The 20,099-nt window shown below is 39.9% G+C and overlaps 1 protein-coding gene across 2 annotated transcripts in view; it reads right to left on the bottom strand.

Annotated features, from left to right (window-relative positions):
* The window catches only part of DPP10 (dipeptidyl peptidase like 10), a 1,411,353-nt gene that overhangs the window by 672,576 nt on the left and 718,678 nt on the right, over window positions 1–20,099 (bottom strand). Inside the window, exon 1 of one of the 2 annotated variants that reach the window (XM_046019845.1) lies at window positions 3,903–4,495. The exons of the other annotated variant lie outside the window; for it this stretch is intronic. Coding sequence (XP_045875801.1) covers window positions 3,903–3,974 — 72 coding nt within the window. The 5' untranslated portion in view covers window positions 3,975–4,495. Of the gene's footprint in view, window positions 1–3,902; window positions 4,496–20,099 lie in introns of those variants that run through there. 2 annotated transcript variants of the gene reach the window in all.

The raw sequence follows: 20,099 nt of genomic DNA, 5'->3' as shown, positions 1-20,099 counted from the left end.
AGAGAGAAATGCGTAACTAATGATGTTTCTGCTGCCAAATTGTTGCTTATAAAAATATACCTTATAGTCATACTTCAAAAAGTAGGGTTGTGGCTTTTCTTTTGTTTGCTTAGTTTTTTGTTTTGTTTGGTTTTTGTTTGTTTGTTTGTTTTTGTTTTTTGCTGTTGTTGTTTTGTGTGTTAGTTTGTTTTGGTTCTGTTTTTTGGAGCTGAGAGGACCAAACATTTTAGGAATTATTTTTACCCATTGGATTCAGCAGAAGGGTGCCATCTGGTGGCAATGTGCACAAACTCTAAACCAGGCCTAAGTATTAAAAATGAACTCATTTAAGAAACCTTGAAAGTCCCATCATTACCAAGATTTTTTTTCTTTTTGTAAAGTTCCTATGTACTTCTCAAGACCTACCTGGTTCTTTTTATATTATTTCCATCAATGGAAGAGATATTAACTTCAAAATTTTCAAGAGCTATTATTTACATTTATAATTGAAGCTTTAAACAAATCCTTTGTTTTATATTCAAAGTAAATCTGTACACACAGAATATTGGCAATTATTTTTCATTATGCTAGTAACAATGTGTTGAACTATAACTGGGTAGAAGTTAGAAGGTTGGGCTCTAGAATTCAATGAACATATTTTATTTAAGGTATTACAGACTGGGGTTAAGTCCTATCTCCACCACTTATGAAGACAAGTTTGATTAGCTTCTTTAAGCCTCTGTATTCTCATCTCTAAAATGGGAATAACCACAGGACTTAACTTGGAGAGTTTCTTTGAGGATTATGTAGAAAAATGCATTTAATGAATGTTATCAGTCCAGAAGACAGTACTCTGCACATGGCAAGCATTCAGAAGTGATTTTTAAAAACAGTAAGTTGCAACTTGTCACTCAAGATTTTAGATCCCTCAATGTAAAATGGGATTTTAATCATATTCAGAATGACTGTATCTACCCATATCAAATTATCTATCTAGATACTTTGTAAATGTGGAGCATTATGAAAACAACAAAAATAACTTTCATAAACATTTAATCATTGAAGCTTTGAAAGAAAGACTACTAAGATGATAAGAAAATGTTTCCAATGATTCAGAATGTTAATAAAAGTACACAGTTCCTGCTATGCTCATTGCCGATTCTCTCCAGGTAAGAAGTGACTCCTCCTGGCACCAAATCCCAGAGGAGAGTCACAGATGAAATGAAACAGACGGTCAAGCTCACTAAAGGAACATAACAACAACCAAACCACAGGATCCATAACCATCTCACCCAAAGGAAAGACCACAGTCTTCCACTGTGCTGTAGGTGGAAATAGGTGCTGATGACCTCAGGACAAGGTGTTTTTGAGATTTCATAAAAATCTCTACTATGAAAAGCCAAAGATTTTGGGGCAACATTTGAAAGCTTAAATCACTCAAAATCAATACACAGTTAAGTGATTAGCTGGACTATGCCCCCTATTTAACCATCAAATAGAACTTCATAAAGCTATATTTTTATTTAAAGTTGTGAATCTTTTTTTTTTTTTTAAAGAAATATAGCAAGCAGAAATAGCATTCATGTCTATTTGGGGTTATTATAACAAGTACCACATGAGAGTTGTATGACAATCACAGGATCAGACCACAATGACTAATCCTGTTCATCAAAACTTAGTACTCTTAGAGCAAGTAGTTTAAGCAATCACAGCAATCATCCACATTATCTGGTCATCATTTCATAGGTCAAGCTTCAGACAAAGAACATGCTGGATAAAAGGTATTTTCTAGGAGTGCTTGGAAAATCTTCAATGGGATGCCGCCAAGTATATTTCACTCTGCTTTCCTTCCCCTAGCAAAATCAATCTCTTTCATTTTAACTTAATATGCATACCATTGACATTTTAAAATCATGTAAATGTTCAGAAAGTCACTTTAAAAACTCAATTAAAACAAGAGTTCTGCAAATGGCCACTCCCTGAATATCTGAAGTGGCCATAAACCAAAATGCACGCTCACAAGAAAAAAGGATTCAAGCTTGACTCTCTCTCTTCAGATGAATTTTAAGTACCCGATTAGTCCTGACAAAAGGCTTTACTGTGCATTGGCGGCTTGTCCACTGTTTACATATGTATTTTCAGTTTCTGTGTGCTCTGCTCTGCTTCTCCCTCCCCACCTCCACTGGTACTGAGCAGTTTGCAGCACCTCAAGTAACCAGCTGGTGTCACAGGGTAGTGAGCAAAGATTTCATGTGGGGACTCTCACCTGACTAATCATTCTTATTGGAAGCATCATTCCAAGAGCAGTAGAGAGGCTCGGCGGCTTGTTAATGAAATTTAAGAGCTGTCAGCTTGAAAGAGGATGTTAAATCCATGCTCCTCTCCTAAAATTATTTTTATAATCGCTAACCAGTTGCTACCTTGTGGTGTGTGTTGGAGGGAGCAGAGGAAAAAGATGCAAGGGAAAGGGACACATAATACAGCATAAATGTTGTAATATTTTCATATGTATCTCTGGGTAGGGAGTAAAGCGACTAGTTGAAGAAAACAACCTGCTTTGTAAAAACTGCAACATCCACTTCAGTAAATGGAGAGGGAGCTTTAAGGCATTGAGCAATCCTCACCACCTGTGTGAAACATATGTGAGGGAAATGAGGAGGAAAGGGAAGAGAAGAGAGAGACCACAAGCCAGGAGAGATGACCAAGACTAGAATATTAATAACAGCAGCCCTGGCATCTCTTCCTCCGCCTCATCACCACTCGGCGATTTGGACAGCTTCCCTTCACTTGCTCCTCAGTGCTTCGACTATGAGAAAAGCGCAGCCGCTACTGGAACCTTGCTGCTTGCACCCCCTTCACCCCACTTCTAGTAAAGAGCTAGGAGAGTCTCTGGCTGAATCGCATTGGGCGGCCCTCAACAGTGCACTCCGGGGGCCAAGGGCCCACCGTCCTTACTTGGTGCCTCCGTAGTTATCCGATGCCCTAACTGTTGCCCTCTCGGCTCAGAGTCCCTGACTGATGAAAACGTGACAACACCTGCAGCCGGCGCCTCACAGCCCCCCTCTTTGCCAGGGCACTTCAGCGCTCCCGAGCCCTACAACTTTGGGAAAAAGCAACACCGAACTCCCGAGTCACCCCCAATCCAGGAACAGAAACGAGATGAAGATTCACGGTATGGTTGTGCTACAAATCTCGAAACAGCAAAACCAAAAAGGGGATGCCGAAACGGAAAAACGGAAAAGGTACAGAAATAACCCTCAGCCAGTACAGGGCACCCCATCTCTGCAGACACAACACATCTGGCCCCAACAAATCACTAAAGCCAGTACCTTGCCAGCTTCCCATAATAATGCCTTTTTACTCCCAAGCTCCGCTCGACCCAGCAGACCACAGACGCAGGGTACACCTCATTCCCTCTTTTAGCGCCCCCCACCTCACCCCGTCCCAGTCTCTTCAAAAGAAAAAAGAAAGGAAAAACTCTGCCGGCCTAAAGGTCATTTTCCTTAGTGGGGTAGCTTTGGCCAGTGCTCGCTTGTTTCAGCTGCGTGTAGACCGGCTCTAACCCTGCAAGTGGACGCCTGCAGGAGCGCAATATTTCCTCCAACATGCGTTAATTTCAGCCAAGAGGCCCCCACTCCATGGCCCTGGCCGCCTCTCCCTTCCTCGGTGGCCCACCCGCCGGGGCTCCCGGGCCACCCCCAGCCTTTACCTCTCTCCCCCCTTCCCCGCGGCTCTCCACCGTTCGCATCCTCTCGCCCGGCCCCAGAGCGCGCTCGGATGCTCTAACTTCCTGCGGAGTCCATGGATCAGCGGAGGAGAGCCTGGAACTGGGGCGGAGGGAAGGGTGGGGAGAGGGAGGCGTGGGAAGCACGGACTGGAGCCACCCATCCCGGGAGGGCCTGGCCTCAGCTGCCAACTCTCACCTGGTCCGCCGGCTGCGCCTGGCTCGCCCTGGCCCCCGGGGTGGGCTGCTGCTCCTGCTTCATGGCTGTCATCGCCGGCGGCCCGCGTTGGCGCTCACTTCCTCGCGGGCACTTCAGACTCGGGGACTGTCACTTGGCAGCGATCGCATGTCACAGGAGCCCGACGCTCTCCGAATTGGCAGTAGGGAAAGCGGCAGCGACGGGGTGGGGGGAGGGGAGCGACAGGGAGGAGAAGAAGAGAGGCACCAAGCAAGCTCCCCCTTGCAAGATCCCTCCTTCGGCTACCGCAGACCCTCGAACTCCCCACTCCCCCCACCACCCCAAAGCTTAGAGAGCCTCGGAGATCTAACACGACCAAGTGGCAAGTTAGTGGAGCAGAGAGAGGCACCTGACCTCGCTCGAGCGACGTCTCACAGCGCCGGAGAAGCCCGGCTAGCATTCTACCGCAGTCCGCGCCCCCTGCCCGCCCCCGGGGGCTCCCCGCGCTGAGCTCAGTGCGCCAGGTGGAGCAGCCGGGCGCCGCGCTCCAGCATCTCCCGAGCAACCGCAACGCGGGAGAGAGCCCTGCGCGTCGCGAGCTCCTCACACGCGCGGCCAAGGCTGTTGGGCTCTGCTGGCCCCCTCACCCGCCCCCCACCCCCGCGCCCCGCGGGCTCCTGCTAAAACCCGGAGAGGCGGAGCGCGCCAGTGCAAGGCCCTCCGTGGCTCTATCGCTGCCACTGGGCATGCTCCAGCGCTCGGAGAAGACGGGGGTTAGCTCGGGTCTAGGGGCCCAGAACCCTTTGGGGTTGCCAACACTTGCCAGGACCCAACTGGTCCCAGGTTACGGCCCAAGGCTCTGTGTTTCTGGATTTGTGGCAATGGGCAGCCTGGACCCCCACCCCCCACCATCACCCAGCTGCTAGTATAATTCTGAAAGGTAGATTACAAACAATAATAACTAATGATATTCTACTACTCACTTTTCTTTTTTTCGAGAACACTCAGATAAAAATCTTCAAATTTTAAATTCCTTCTGCAACCTTCCCTTGGCTTAACACAAACCTCTCCTCTTCAAAGTTTTCTGAGCACCTATCATTGTCAAACACACTGTTTGGAGGGATTGCAAGGAAAAGAGATTAAAATACCTAGACAAACTTAAACTCCCTGCCTACAAGGAGTGTACCTGATACTGTGTGTGCTGGGAGCCAGAAGTGGGGATAGGAATCAAAGAGTCAATTTAACTCTTGGGAAGTTGAATTCCTGTGGGTAGGTATAACACAAAGTCCACCAGTTTCATCTAGATACATTACTACTTTTCCCTGTTGCTAGAAAGGGCCTACCCAAAGCAGATGGGCAAACAAACAGTCCCCAGTCTCAGGCACAGGTGTTTGGAGGTTGCTTACCAGAGAAAAGGTTGGAGGGAGTTAAATATCCAGATGTTCCTACACTCAGCCCCAGCATTGGGACTATGTTCCAGTGAGAAGGGATTGAGCATATGGTGGCCAATAGCTTGGAATATGCTTTTATTGGCTAAGCCTGGCTGCCCCACCCTTGTCTGAGTTACTCAGTCCATGAACTATGCACTTCCTAGAGACAGGCTATCTTAGGATATTAGGAGTTGTGCTCGTGCCTATTAGTGAATCCTCACATTTGTCCTAAATATTGTGACAACAGTTCCTTTAAAATAGGTTTTTAAAAAAACAGCGATCTCTAGATTTGATTAAATTAGAAAATAAAAATATGAATTTTTTCTTCAGGAAGGTATGATTTAGGTGATGAAAGCTTATTTTTCAAAAATAAGAGGTCCAGTGGATATTGAGTGACTTCTAACAGTGTGTTGGTCTAACAGAAGTAAGTTGAGAGGAATAACTTCACTATTTGTAAAAATATAAAGCAAATTTTCAAAATGAAACATGGCGGGGGGGGGGGGGTGCCTGGGTGGTTCAGTCCTTAAGTGTGGAACTCTTGATTTCAGCTTAAGTCAAGATCTCAGGGTCCTGAGATCAAGCCCTAGTCCATCCAGGCTCACTGGGGAGTCTGCTTGAGATTCTCTTTCTCCTACTGCCCCTCTTTCCCCAACCCCCAGTGCTCTCTGGCCCACTGGGAGCTTGTGCCCCCCCAATAAAATAAATAAATCTTTTAAAAAATGAAACATGGGTATAATAGCTACTGAGTACTTTATCCAGTAAACATGGCAATCTCTACACCCCCCCCCAGGAGAAAGGGGTCTACATTATTCCATAAATATTTCTGTCCTTATTTTTTGCTCTTCTGTTTATCATTTTAGTAAATTCATCCTTTGAATGTGTTTCCATTTTGGACAACTGATTTGACTTGAAAGTTTATGTGCAGAGACTTCTGTTGACGTAGGACATGTATAGATGAGGGAATTATTCTCAGCCTATTTGATTATTTATTTGATTGAAGTCAACTGTCCAACATGCATTCTTTCTCAGTATTCTTTTTAAACTCCACTTTGTGGTAACAAACAAAAATGTAAGTTGTATATGTTTCATGTATAATGTATATATGTGTCATTTTTTAAAGGAAACTGTCTTTGATTTGAGTCCCTCTTTTTGCATGGGTTATTTTGTCTGAGCTGAAAGCATTATTTTATATCTGTTGGGGTCTAAGTTAAGGACATTAATTAAAACTTAATCACATGTAACTTACAACTTAAACACTATTTTTTGAAATGTGGTGCACTGGAATTACAATGTAAGATTTTCTGCTTCATTTCTTATTGAAGAAAAATGCTGCTGTCCAAGAAGAAAAAAATAAGGTATACCTCACATTCCAAGCAAGAATGTCTGCAGCTCAGCTGTCTATAACTTCTAATAATAGGTTGTTATTAAGAAAAAAACAATTTGTAATCAAACATCTGCAAAATATATCTATTTGAGTAGATATAACCCTAGTGCAGTGTGGACAAGAGGACGTGTGCCAGCCCGCATGTCAGCAGAGTGGGTTCCTGCCTTAGCTCCATCACCTCACGGAGGTATGGGCAAGAATGAATCACTTAGCTCCAGCCTCTGCTTCCTTATGAGGTAAAACTAAACATGTTAGATTAGATGACCAAGAAGATCCTTTTCTTCTTTAAAATTCTATAATTAGATCTTAATTTTGTGAATCAAAAGACTATCATCTGAAATAATAAATTACTTACACGTGTTCAGATTTTAGTGGGAGTCAGTTACTTAGAAAAATACAAAATTCAGTAGATAAGGATTCTTCGTGAAGTGACTGACTTAATATCCACCAAACTTCCCCCACACTCTCTAGTTATACATAAATCCATAGTAACAATTCTTTCCTTGATAATACTTTTAAAATTCAGAAACTTGAGTATCTCCCTACAGTGTATTATTTCTGAAAATTAAAGATTTAAGGAATGTTGTAAAAATTAACAGAATATTTTTTGAGTGCTTTTCCTCATATGTTTGATGAACTAACTCATGGATAACCATACAACTTAAAATACTGATACAATGGGAAAAGAGGTTTTCCTAGTTTTTATGGATTGGAGTTTCTCATAACTGCAGAAGACCTGAGAGACTGCCCAGAATTCCCTCTATTTTAGGTTATAAATTTCTTACTTTTGCAACATATTCAGGAAGATTTCTAGGATTTCAACTTCATCATTTCCTTCTGAAATTTTTCATTGACTCAAATCCTAGTTTCAGGTTCCCATGCAGATATAACCCACTGTGTGGGATCCTCAACATACTGACGGGAATTTCCAAAGTCCCTCAAAAATTTTCTTGCATAAAATACCGTGAACATCTACAATGTCTTTCACTGATATTTGATTCTTTTAAAGAGAGATTCCAATTCAGTACACTTCATTTTACCTAGAATTACTGACATGAATAATTGAGGACTGATGATGAAATTTAGATAATTAAATTTATTCAAGATAATCATGAAAATGTTTAAGTATCAGTGGCAAACAGGACGTTCCAGAAATATTTAAGTCATGTGTGCTGTATTCAGTCTTCTATATCAAATAGGAGACCCAGGACCCCCAAATCCCAAATTTACTTTAACAACCGTCAGTAACAAGGCCTAGCTAAACTCTGAAATGTTAGAGAAAGGGAGAAGCCCCTTGAGAGTCTGAGAGCAGGGTAGCCTTTAGAGATAAATCCTCCAGTTTTAGATAAATCAGATAAGGCAAATAGAACTGTGTAAGCAGCTAGTACCCTGGAGTCTCTCTTTCCCTCTTCCTCTCTCTCTCTGGAGGTAATTCTGCAGTGTCATGTAAAGGCCACCTTGATGGGGATTTCCCTAGCATTAGCCAGTCCTCTATTGAGTGTCCTTAATGAGCACAGCATCAGGAAGACAGAGTTCATGAGCTGTGCCTTCAGAGACCTGGCCTGAAATGTGTCCAATTAGCTTTTCACAGATCAAGAAATAGCTTTAGTTCACATCTTCTGTTATCATTTGCTTTCGATTGATCAATCACCTCTACTCACCTCAACCGGCTTCTTGAATTTCCCAAAGTGCACATCATGTCATTGGGCAGAACACCAGTATGTTGAGCAATCCTCAGAAACAAGCTGTATTTTAGAAGCTCTAACTAGTAAACTATCTCAAAAAATTATTTTAAAAAGAACAAATAAAAAAGGAAGAAAAAGAAGGAAAGGCACTGCATAGGTAAGGGAAAACCGGGTACACTACTCATACTGTTCAGACATTCTCGTGGCATTAATTTAACTAAACTTTTTGTGAGTCTCTAGGACAGGAAGACTTTCCTGTTGTAAAAATTCATAGCCCAATTATGATCTCTGGTGGAAGCAGACAGAGTTGCACTATCCTGAGAGCCATTCTTGTTGCTCACTGGAGACCTGAAGATATTGACAAACTGCTCACTCACACGGAGACCCGGGGCTACAGAGTCTGCTTAGTTGTTATAGTAACACACCTCCCATCTTCTTTAACCAAACAGCTCTTCTAAAACATATATAATGGTATTAAGGCAGGAAAACAATGCATATGATTTTTCTGTGTAATGTTTTCGCTCCATATATGTAGCTGCACCAACAGCAAACAAGGGGAGAATGTGTGAAATTTACCTGTTGTCCTTGTTTTTACCCACTAGATGCTTGACAAGGGGTCTGTGTTTGATTTTTTTAAAAGAGTAATTATTTAATGAATTAGCTTTGTTTATATAGTAAAAAAAATTAAAAAATTTAAAAAGACCCTTTTTGGCTGATTTAGCGATCATTGTTTTGGTCTGATTTTCACATTTCTTTAGAAATAAAGTAAGGTTTTCCAAATCAGATTCTGTCTGCAAATGACAGAAAGGTTGTCAGATGTGGAAGAGTATTTAGAAACACTGACATAAACATTTCCTCTTTTCAGGTAGTAAGTTGGCCTTTGATGAATAAATTTCCCTGAACTTGGTATTTCTCGTTTTCATAACTAAGACTAAATTTTCTAATGATTCGAAACACCTCTTTATTTTTGTCCTTGGAAAATACTTTATGAGTGAGATGCCTCTTACACTCAGATTTCATAATAGTTAACTGATTTTTTTCCCTCATGTAATTCCCACAACAGCACGAAGCACATTGCTCATTCAGGGAAATCTTTCATGAATTGAGAAAGAAAATGCTACTGTGAAATCCTGAATAATTTCTGGAGGGAAGGGAAGGGAGAATTTCCATCTTTTGTAAAAATTTCACCATGCTCAATTTATTCTTAAGGAATTAGTACTAGATTCAGACTCCCCCATGAACTCTCCTTTTAGAAACAAGAGATATTCTAGGATAGAGGTGAACCAGCTCCAGAACATCCACTGACATTAAAGGGCCCACGGTATTTTTTTCCACTAATTGACTCTCTAACACTGAGAAGTATTCTTCTACCATCTTTTAAAAAAAAAAAAAAAATGAGGCCAAGTCCTTGGATTCACAGCTAGTCCTTTTACCACACGGAGTCATCTGTTTAGATTATACAAATATAGTTTCAGGACATCTTGGGATGTGACCTCTATTGAAATGAGGCACATTAAGATACATCTCTCATTACTGAACACTGTTTAACCTATTAGCCTAGATGGGTTGTTTGCTACCAGTATAGATCACTTCTTATACTCTTATATTCTCCTATCTCTCATCCACCTATCATTTTGGGAGAATAACTATCTTATACATCTAAATATTTACTAAAGTCATAATTTCATTCAAATCAGAGAAAGAGAAGAAAGAGATTAAAGAGAAGTGGAAGGAGAAAAAGAGAAAAAAAAAAGCCAGGAGAATGCTTTCTGAAGCTGTTAGAGATATGAGAGTATATTAAGCCTTTTATATTTTTACTCATGCTCTCACATGAAGATTAGAAAAACTGTAATTCCTATTGGTTAGATCCTATGTGTTGCTCCTACCATTGGCTATATTCTATGTATTCATAAAATTTTAGAAAGCACAGTCCAAATTTTAATTTTCTTATTTATCTCTAGGTGGTTTATATTTGATGTTTTAAATCAATATCAAGCCTACATTTTCTTGTGATAGTTTATCATATTTTGCACAATAGTTGATTGCAAGCACCAGTGGAGGAGGTATAGAGAATCTATAACAAATAGCACAGTTTATACAAATCAATGACTAGAGAAATGCCCTTTAATTAGCTGTTTTACTGAACCAGCAGTGTTTGTATGAGTGTCTAATCCAATTGATAGGACATCAAAGTTGCCTTACAGATGGATGAGAAGCTCTCTTCCATGGTCCACTCTTCCCACCTGTAGAGAAGCCATCCACTCCTTCTTCCATCTTCCCAAATGTGACTGATCTGTTGGGACCCAACTCTGCTCCCATCACCCCCTAAATCAAGCTCACAGAGATTTTCTTCATTCAGTGTTCTCACAGTGTAAAGTCACCACACAGTTTATGCTGCTCTCTGGACTGGCTTGTGTAGCATCCTAATTATCACAAATAACTTCTCTTTCCTCCCAAACAGTACATTCTTGGGGAGATTTACGGTTGGGGATTTACGGTCAGTTGCGGTTGTGGGTAAGGGTCTATATCAGTCTTCTTGCTTAAGGAGAGGTCTTGGAGGATATATATGTACTTTAAAAAAAATTCTCCTCACCCTCTGAATCTTAAACTCTGTAAGAAACCTTCATGCACTTGTTTTGTTTTGTTTTCATTTATTGAACAGGGTCACCCAAGGGAAATATTTTTTCTCTCTATTATCTATTGTTCACCTTTATTATGACTTGTAGAAATTATATGACCGTGATATTCCTCTGATTTACTGATGCTGGATATGAGTAAAGGCCCACAAGTTATTGCTTGATTGCAAAACATTAAGTAAAAGCCAGATAAATTTGGAATTTTCCAATGAGCAGATACCACTTGTTATAAAATACTAAGCCTCCAATGCTGTGAACTCAAAGGACAAAAGAATCTGGAGATAACATCTATATTGTCACTGTCACTCCTCATGTATTATTTTCGCCCTAATGTTAAAACGTTATACTCCTTGAGAAAGGAGGAGCTATACTGGGTAAAATATTTAACTGGATTAATGAAGTGTTTGATTAATGTTTTGTTTTAAATATAGCTTAAGTTTCTATGTCTACCTATATATAATGCCAAAAATTATTAAAAGTTCAATAGAATCTTCCAGGATTATGCCCAATGTTAGTACATAATTATTTTTGCCTTGCATCCTCTACATACATTTTAAGCAAATTTATTTATCCAATCTACTAGCCTCTGCACCATATTTTAAAAGTAGGGTGAGAGGAGGGGCACCTGGGTGGCTCAGTGGGTTAAGCCTCTGCCTTCGGCTCAAGTCATGATCTCAGGGTCCTGGGATCAAGCCCCACATCAGGCTCAGCAGGGAGCCTGCTTCCCCGACCCCCACCTCTCTCTGCCTGCCTCTCTGCCTACTTGTGATCTCTCTCTCTTTCAAATAAATAAATAAAATCTTTAAAAAAAAAAAGTAGGGTGAGAGGAATTGTCATTAGATGGGATACACAATACCAAGAAAGGAAAGTATATAATCTTAGAGAAAAAAATAAAAAAGAATTGGACCTTCCACTTAAAGAAATAGAACAGCTCAGTACCACGTAGTGTGGGGAGGGAAAGAGAGGCAACTATCACTAAGAAGCTCAGTAGGATCTTGGAGTATAACCATATTACAGCATAGTAAAGTTGATGTTGAAAGTGAGTACTTTAGAGAAAGTAAAATCAGGCTAGGCACACTTTCTTTAAAAGACAGGGTTATTTTGAGAAGATGAACTGCAGTGATGCCAGCATGGGTTTAGGCTAAATAGAGAACTAGGTATCAAAACCAAAAGCACAACATTTACAACAAATCTAGATAGCAAGATATCTCTCCAAATTTCTAAATACCAAAAACCACACAGCTTGAATGTCTATGGTATCTAATAGGACAAAGCAAAGGAAAGTTGTGGAACAAATGACCAACTTGATAATCCCAAAACATTAAGAAAATCCCAAAATTGTCAACAGATAGTCACTAGAAAGCACAGTGGATCAATTTAAGAACATCCAATAGAACTAGAAGATTTCTGTGCATTCCCACAGTGAGTAAAAGGGACCCTCTTGGGAGATTTCCCCTTGAGCTCTCACATTTCTCCGAGTCTTATTACCAAGAAATAGTCTTTTGTTCTAGAATATCATTTGAAGAATATTTGTATAGAAATTATCCTGGAAAGGGGAATAGTGTTTCCCTCTGGAGCAAAATACAAGTTTGTTTAGAGTCCTGCAAGATAAATATCTTTTCCTCTCCATGGCAAGAAGTAGGCATGCTTTCTCTCCAGTATAAAAAGGATAATGTCTCCTTCTGAAACCAAGAGAAGGCACACTACTGTCCACTATAAAAGATTTGGGTTTCTTTAGCTTCTTCTATACTGCTACCCTCTGTGCAAGCAGGTATCCATCTGGTTCCAATCATTCATCTCCATGGGACTCGGGGACAAAAAGAGCTTACAAAAACATGCTGATGCTCATACTATTTGCTGTACCATGGGTAATAAAGTTTTCTGTGTCTGACTCAAGATTCTTATGTCTTGAAAAGGTCCATAAAACTGGATGACTAACTTGTTTGCTTGCAAGTAATATAAAATCTCTGTTCATAATAGGCTGATGTCAAAATCTAAGGTGGCTGGAGAAATACAGATCCTATGAACCCATAAAACTGACATGCCAAGGGTGCCTGGGTGGCTCAGTCATTGAGCATCTGCCTTTGGCTAGGGTCATGATCCCAGGGTCCTGGGATGGAGCCCCACGTGGGGCTCCCTGCTCAGTGGGAACCCTGTTTCTCCCTCTCCTACTCCCACCACTTGAATTCCCTTTCTCTCTGTGTCTCTGTCAAATAAATTTTTAAAAAATCTTTTAAAAATTAAAATACTAAAACAAACAAACAAAAACCCGACATGCCATGCTTCTTCCCAACATAGAACCCAATATTGGGAAAAACGATTGGAAGTGGAATCAAATTTGAGCAGAACAGAAATAACAGAGATAAAGAGAAAATCCAGCCAAAAGGTAAACAGACCCAGGAAATCTAAGATCACAAGCCATCATGTATTTTTAAGTACTACCTAAAAACAAAAAATAAAGATCTCTTTGAAGTTAGAGAGCCAATCTGAACTTTTAACCATTTAAAGTTCAGGAAAACTAAATTCACATAAAAATGATCAACAGAAAACTATCATGGTCAAATCGCATGAAAAGTTTCACCTTGACAACAAAGCTGTTGGAAGAAATAAAAAGGATAATAGCCCTACAGATAAGGGACTGGCAAATTATAGTCCACAGGCCAAACTCAGCCCTCAGGCCAAACTCAATCCTCTTCCTATCTTTATAAATAAAGTTTTCTTGGAACATAGTCACACTCACTTATTTGCATATTTACTAAGACTGTTTTCATGCTACGGTGGCAGTCTTAAGTGTTTGTGACAGAAAACATATGGCCTGCAAAGTATAAAATATTTACTCTCTTGCACCTTATGGGAAGTTTGCCAACTTCTGCTATTGACAAAGAAAGCTTGCCAAAAAAGTCATGCTCAAAAATTTTTCAAAACTGCAACATACTATTTCAAAATGAGCTAAAGAACATTTAAAACAAAGCATACAATATAGGAGAGAATAACATTAATCAGAATTAGAAAAATTTGGAAATAAACAGGAGATAGCACTCAAAGAATCAGAAATAAAAGAAATATATTAGAAATAGAAACTAATCTAGGAGGTATATCAGAGCAAATAAGCACAACAAATGATACTCTAAGAGAAACCAAGGTGGGAAGGAAAAAACAAACAAACAAACAAACAAAAACATGTTAATCAAAAGCAAGTGAAAAAAGACACTCAAGAGAATGCAACAAATGTTATAGATGGCAAAGAAGATCCAACATACAGATTAGGGGAGTTCTGAGCAGGACAACAAATCAAAGCAAGGTGGGGGTGGGGTGGGGACAAATACTAAGAACTTTAATTCAAAAGAATGATCCCGAAATTAAAAAAAAAAAAAAATTCAAACTATTTATTGAAAAATCATAGAGTATACCTGAGATCATCAGAGCACAACCAACACCAAGTAAAATTAAGAGATCTTAAAAAAAATTAAAAAGAAAGAAAAAAGAAAAAAAAAAAGAAAAATTATTTGGGCACCTAGACAAAAGTAACATTTAACTTAAAAAGTAACTAATGTTATATTATCAGTAGACTTTTCTACAGCAACATTTTATCTTCAGGGGAAAAATGAAGTTACATATAACATAGTCAAAAAAATAAAATGTGGGCCAGGGATTTTATGTATTTATATATGTTTATATTTTTTTTAAGATTTTATTTATTTATTTAAGAGAGAGTGAGAGAGCAAGCACAAGCAAGGGAAGGGGCAGAAGAGGGAGAGGCAGACTCCCAACTAAGCAGGAAGCCCTAAGACAAGGGGCTGGATTCCAGGATCCTGAGATCCTGACTTGAGCGGCAAGTAGATGCGTAACCGACTAAGCCACCCAGAAGCCCTTATAGGTTTGTATCTCTTAGATTTAAAATATAATTCTGATGTGGGGAACAGAGGCAGAAGAAAAGTTATTCAATTTTCTTACCCACTGATAAGCCCTTGAAACAGTGACCTTCCTCTAGGGACTCAACTGCCTCCACCTTAGGATTTGCTAAGGGCAAAGGGCAATCCTAGCCTGACCCACCCCTATCCCCAACCAGGATCCCGTTAAGTCTACTTTAACAATTCCTTTGGAAACTTCCTTTATCTCTAAACCCTCCAAGATACATGCTGACCATCATTTCCAAGCATATGGCCCACTGATATGCATCTAAGGGGTCTCCCAACAAAGGTTTTATTACCAGTAATGAATAACATTTTCCCCAACAACAGCTAGCCCCTCAAGGTCCTGGAAACCTTGCTTCCAAAATTCCTTAGAGACTTATGCCATCCCTGACTCCCTCCCAACTTGCAAGTATATAATGGACCACTCCTCACAGCTCCAGGGCAGCAGATTTTTCTGCCCACCAGTCCTGTCATTGAGTTTTAATAAACCACCATCTTGCCCCAAAGATGTCTCAAGAATTCTTTCTTGGTCATCCGCTGCAGACCTCACACCACAGAACCTCGCTTATATGCTAAAACTTCATCATTTTGAAACTCTTATCTAACTCTTCTTCCCTCCTCTGCCCTTTACAATAGTGAAGTCTGCTTCACTATCTGAGACTGCTCTCTACTCCTTTAAATGCCTCCCTTTGCTCCTTCATAGGCATTTCCTCTTGCATATCTAATCACACCTGTTTCTCCAAGCACCTGGATGAACACAGTCTAGCAATAATGACCAACTACTTGCAATCAACTGTCAAATAAAACACAAAGTGTCTGATTAATTTCGAATTCCAGATAAATGGACAAATTTTTAGTGTAAGTTGTCCACTGTGGACTTTTGGGGTTATACTTATACTAAAATGTATGTCATTTATTTGAAGTTGAAATTTAACTGGGCATCCTGAATTTTTATTTGTTAATTCTAGCAACCCTAGTAGCCATGATTATCACTTACACTCAGATTATGGTCCTAAAAGAAACCAGTGCTTCTTGGAGAAATGAATCTGCGTCTGGAATGAGAAATGTACCAGGCCATTTGGAACATTTTGACAAACTAGTATGGAAGTCATCAAATAATACTAGGATACTATTAAAAGGCAACCTTGAGGGGCGCCTGGGTGGCTCAGTGGATTAAGCCGCTGCCTTCGGCTCAGGTCATGATCTCAGGGTCCTGGGATTGAGCCCCGCATCAGGCTCTCTGCTCCGCGGGGAGCCTGCTTCCTCCTCTCTCTCTGCCTGCCTCTCTGCCTACTTGTGATCTCTCTCTCTGTCAAATAAATAAATAAAATCTTTAAAAAAAAAAAAAAGGCAACCTTGAAAAAGTTCTATCTCGCCAAAGAAAAATTTGAACTTTGATAAGGATAGCAATGATAGTTGATGGGAATCCATCAGGTATGTCTAAGTCCCAGTTGGCCCCCTCCTGAGGATGACCAGGAACCAAGTTATTATCATGAGAACTAGGTGAAGAAGAAAACAGAACACTGATCCTGCCCTTTTTGGGACTGTGTGATTGAGTAATCAAATTTTAGATGAGAGGATGCATCTCCTTCTAAATAAAATTATTCAAGTGAATGGATAAAAATGGACATAATTATTATATTACCATGCATATTACCATTTTCGAAGCTCCAGTAAAATAACGAACTGACGCATTAGGCATCAGTGTGCTCCTGATAAAAGAACAGAACACTACCTACAGTCATGCCAAACACTTCAAAGCTCTGCGTGGCCAAGGGTCCACTCCCATTTGCAGGAAATACGAAGAAGAGAAGAACAGGCACAATTATCAACTCTACTCTGGGGCAAACTCTGTAAGGCAAGGGGCTCAAGTTCATCAACAAACAAATTTTAAAGAAGAGGGAAGAGCTTGGTGGGGGTTGGGGAAGGGATGACTTCATTAAAATGAAATTACATTATCAACCAGAAAATTGATGACTAAGCCGTAGTGCATCCGGATACACACTCGAGTGATAAACCATCGTGAAATACAAGGAAATGATTACTATAAATATGAGGACAGTGTTTACTTTAGGAGGGAGGGAGGAGAGGGCATATAGAGAGGCTTAAGTAGCTAGGAATGTTTTCTTCTTTGACTTGGGTGTTGGCTCAAATGGTATCTGCTTTAATAATAATTATGTGTGAGTTCCTGTATCGGTGTTTTATTGTTGCATAAAAGCTTAAAAAGTGCCTAATAGAGTTCTTGGCTCCTAGTAAACACTCAATAAAGGGTGGCTATTAAAAACTATAAAGTAAAAGATAAGGACTGCATTTAGAACAATTCCTTCCATATTGTTTTTGTAAAGTGACATAAACCTCCAGCTCTCAAGGTCATGCTCTCTCTCTCTCCAATATATGTAGAGCTACAAAATTGCTCCTGCCTTTCCAAAATGTGTTTGTGGCTTCAAAAGTGGAAAGCTAACCTTGTTTATGCAAATACCAAGACAGACAGGAGGTTGTAAGGCGAAATGCACTTAGGTTTTGCTGGGGATCTCCTTTGGGATCTTCATTGCAAGACACTTGCATACTGTTAAACACAAAAGCAACTTAGCCTACACTTGACACCATGGAGAAAACTGGAGATTGTGATCTGTTTGTTCAATTCCAAGTTTATGTGGGAAAAGCTATGAGGCTCAGTCCAAGCCCACTCTCTCTTATTGGCTGCAGAAATACGCAGGGTGTGTGATGTACAGAACAATTCGTGCTCTTCTTAGCAGGATTTGTGGCTTCAGGTGGCTATGCCTCTTGCCTTCCCAGACTCAGTGACACGCCTGTTTGAAGGGCTGTAGTCTTCGGTCTGCAATTGTCTGGCTATAAACAGGTGTACGTTTGCTATTCAAACTGAGCTTCAATTAGTATAAGAAAGATGCCGTCTCATCCCTTTCGTCCATGCTTCTTTCTTATGTAGCACCTGCCTTGGCACTATCTCTGCCCACACTGCCAGATCTTGGCACAGGGGGCTGTGTCTGAGGGTCCAAATGGGGTTCTTCCATCTGCCAAGAAGTGTTAAAATCTGTGAATGTGCACATCCCTGAAAAGATACCCTCTCCAAATGCACATTTTCTCCACCTGAAAACATTTGCAAATTCATTTAGACTCTTCCAAGAAGCCATCCCTGCCCACTCCAGTGAGAAGTGATTTCTTCTGTTTTCCATTTCTGGAGCACTTAATCTCTATACCATGCATTTGTCACGTACCATTTATTTCCCTATACCATCAGCCATCACACTGGTATTTTAGCACTCTTTCCACTCTATCACTCTATCGAGTCTATTCCCATTTTGGAATTTTTCCTATGAATAATAATAATAGTGAAAATAATAATAACTCACATTTATTGACTGCTTAATGTGACTCAGGCACCATCTAATGCTTTTAATGCAACGACTCTACAGAGTAGGTGTTATCTCTACCTCCATTTAAAATCATGTAAACCTAGGCTTAAAAGAGGACATTCAAGATTCCACAGCTATAGTGAGGCATATCGAGTTGAACGCGGTGATACTGTTACAAATATCCTTAATAACATCTCGTCTTACCTCAAAACTGCAAAGATAGCTGCCTATTTAATTCAATCCTTAAAGTTTCATAGAGTGCTTGCTATGTTGATTTTTTGCCTGGAATTACCATGTATTATATTATGAACTTTATAAATCTACGTGTGTGTATATATATATATATGTACCTAATATATGTACATATATATGTACATAAAATATATATATGTACATAATAACTATATATGTAGTGTGTACATACATATATATGTACACACACTACATATATAGATAACTTTATGTACATAGTATATACACATAGCTACCCAATAGAAAGGCAATGAATAGACTTAAATAGAGGATTTATAACATTGGAAGTATTTTATATGATCTTTGTCCATTTATCTAGCACAGAGGGATATATAGTGGCTGTGCAGTAGGATTTTTTTCTGGCTATCATAATTATCTCTATGCTTCCCCATGATCTTTGTAACTATTGGTTACATGCAGTCTTCTTCATTCAGATTTATTATTTAAAAATCTGTATCTAAATGAGAAGAGAAGACCTGTATTTTAAAATCTGTATCCGGGGCGCCTGGGTGGCTCAGTGGGTTAAGCTGCTGCCTTCGGCTCAGGTCATGATCTCAGGGTCCTGGGATCGAGTCCCGCGTCGGGCTCTCTGCTCAGCAGCGAGCCTGCTTCCCTCTCTCTGCCTGCCTCTCTGTCTACTTGTGATCTCTCTCTGTCAAATAAATAAATAAAATCTTTAAAAAAAATAAAAAAAAAAACAAAAACATAAAATCTGTATCCAAAAGACTACACTAACAATGAGAATCTTTGGCAGAAATTTTCAGATACAAGAATGGGAAGCTGTGGAGTAAAATTTATATATTATTCTCTAATAAGAATCCACAGGAAACCAACTATTCACCTACACTTAAGATATTCTTTGACTGTTCCCAGCATAAGTTATTTAATGTAAATAACTGTGTTTTGTAAGACAACTGCATGAAAAAAGATACAAACAAAATATCAACACTTCTATGTGGACTTTGAGTCATCCGAGGGTGATAGTGTCGTGGTTCTCAGTCTTGGGTGCCTCTCAGAATCTCCCACTCCACATCTCCATTGTGAAGACGCAACGGAGTGGGATCTAGGAATCTGAATTTTTATCAGTGTCCTTGTAGATTTTGAAGAGATTGAAGAGATCACACTTTGAGACCAGAATTAAAGATACAGTAGTTAAGAGATGAAATTTGGAATCAGAAAAAGCAGAGTCACCAATTAAACATTTACTTGCAATGTACTTCTCTAAACTCCAGTTTCCTCTTCTGTAAAATGCACAGTAACAGTGTTATCTGACTCATTGCCTTGTGAGAATATAAAGTGATTGGCTTAGTGCCTGGTACATAGGAAGTGATAATTGTTAGCAAGCAGTGGTAGTGATGGTATTACTGGTGTAAAAAAACTAGGTGTTCTCAGAATCATATATCATGAGGGGATTAAAATTAAAACAGCAAGGAGGTACCACTGCACACTTACTAGAATAGAAAAATCCAAAACACTGACAATCCCAAACACTGGTGAGGATGTGGAACAGGAACGCTCATTCACCGCTGGTGGGAATAAAAAA

This window comes from Meles meles, chromosome 9 (genome assembly GCF_922984935.1).
Source record: "Meles meles chromosome 9, mMelMel3.1 paternal haplotype, whole genome shotgun sequence".
NCBI classification, from domain to species: Eukaryota; Metazoa; Chordata; class Mammalia; order Carnivora; family Mustelidae; genus Meles; species Meles meles.
Note: the sequence above shows the minus strand (reverse complement) of the source record. Positions and strands in the feature narration are given on the sequence as shown.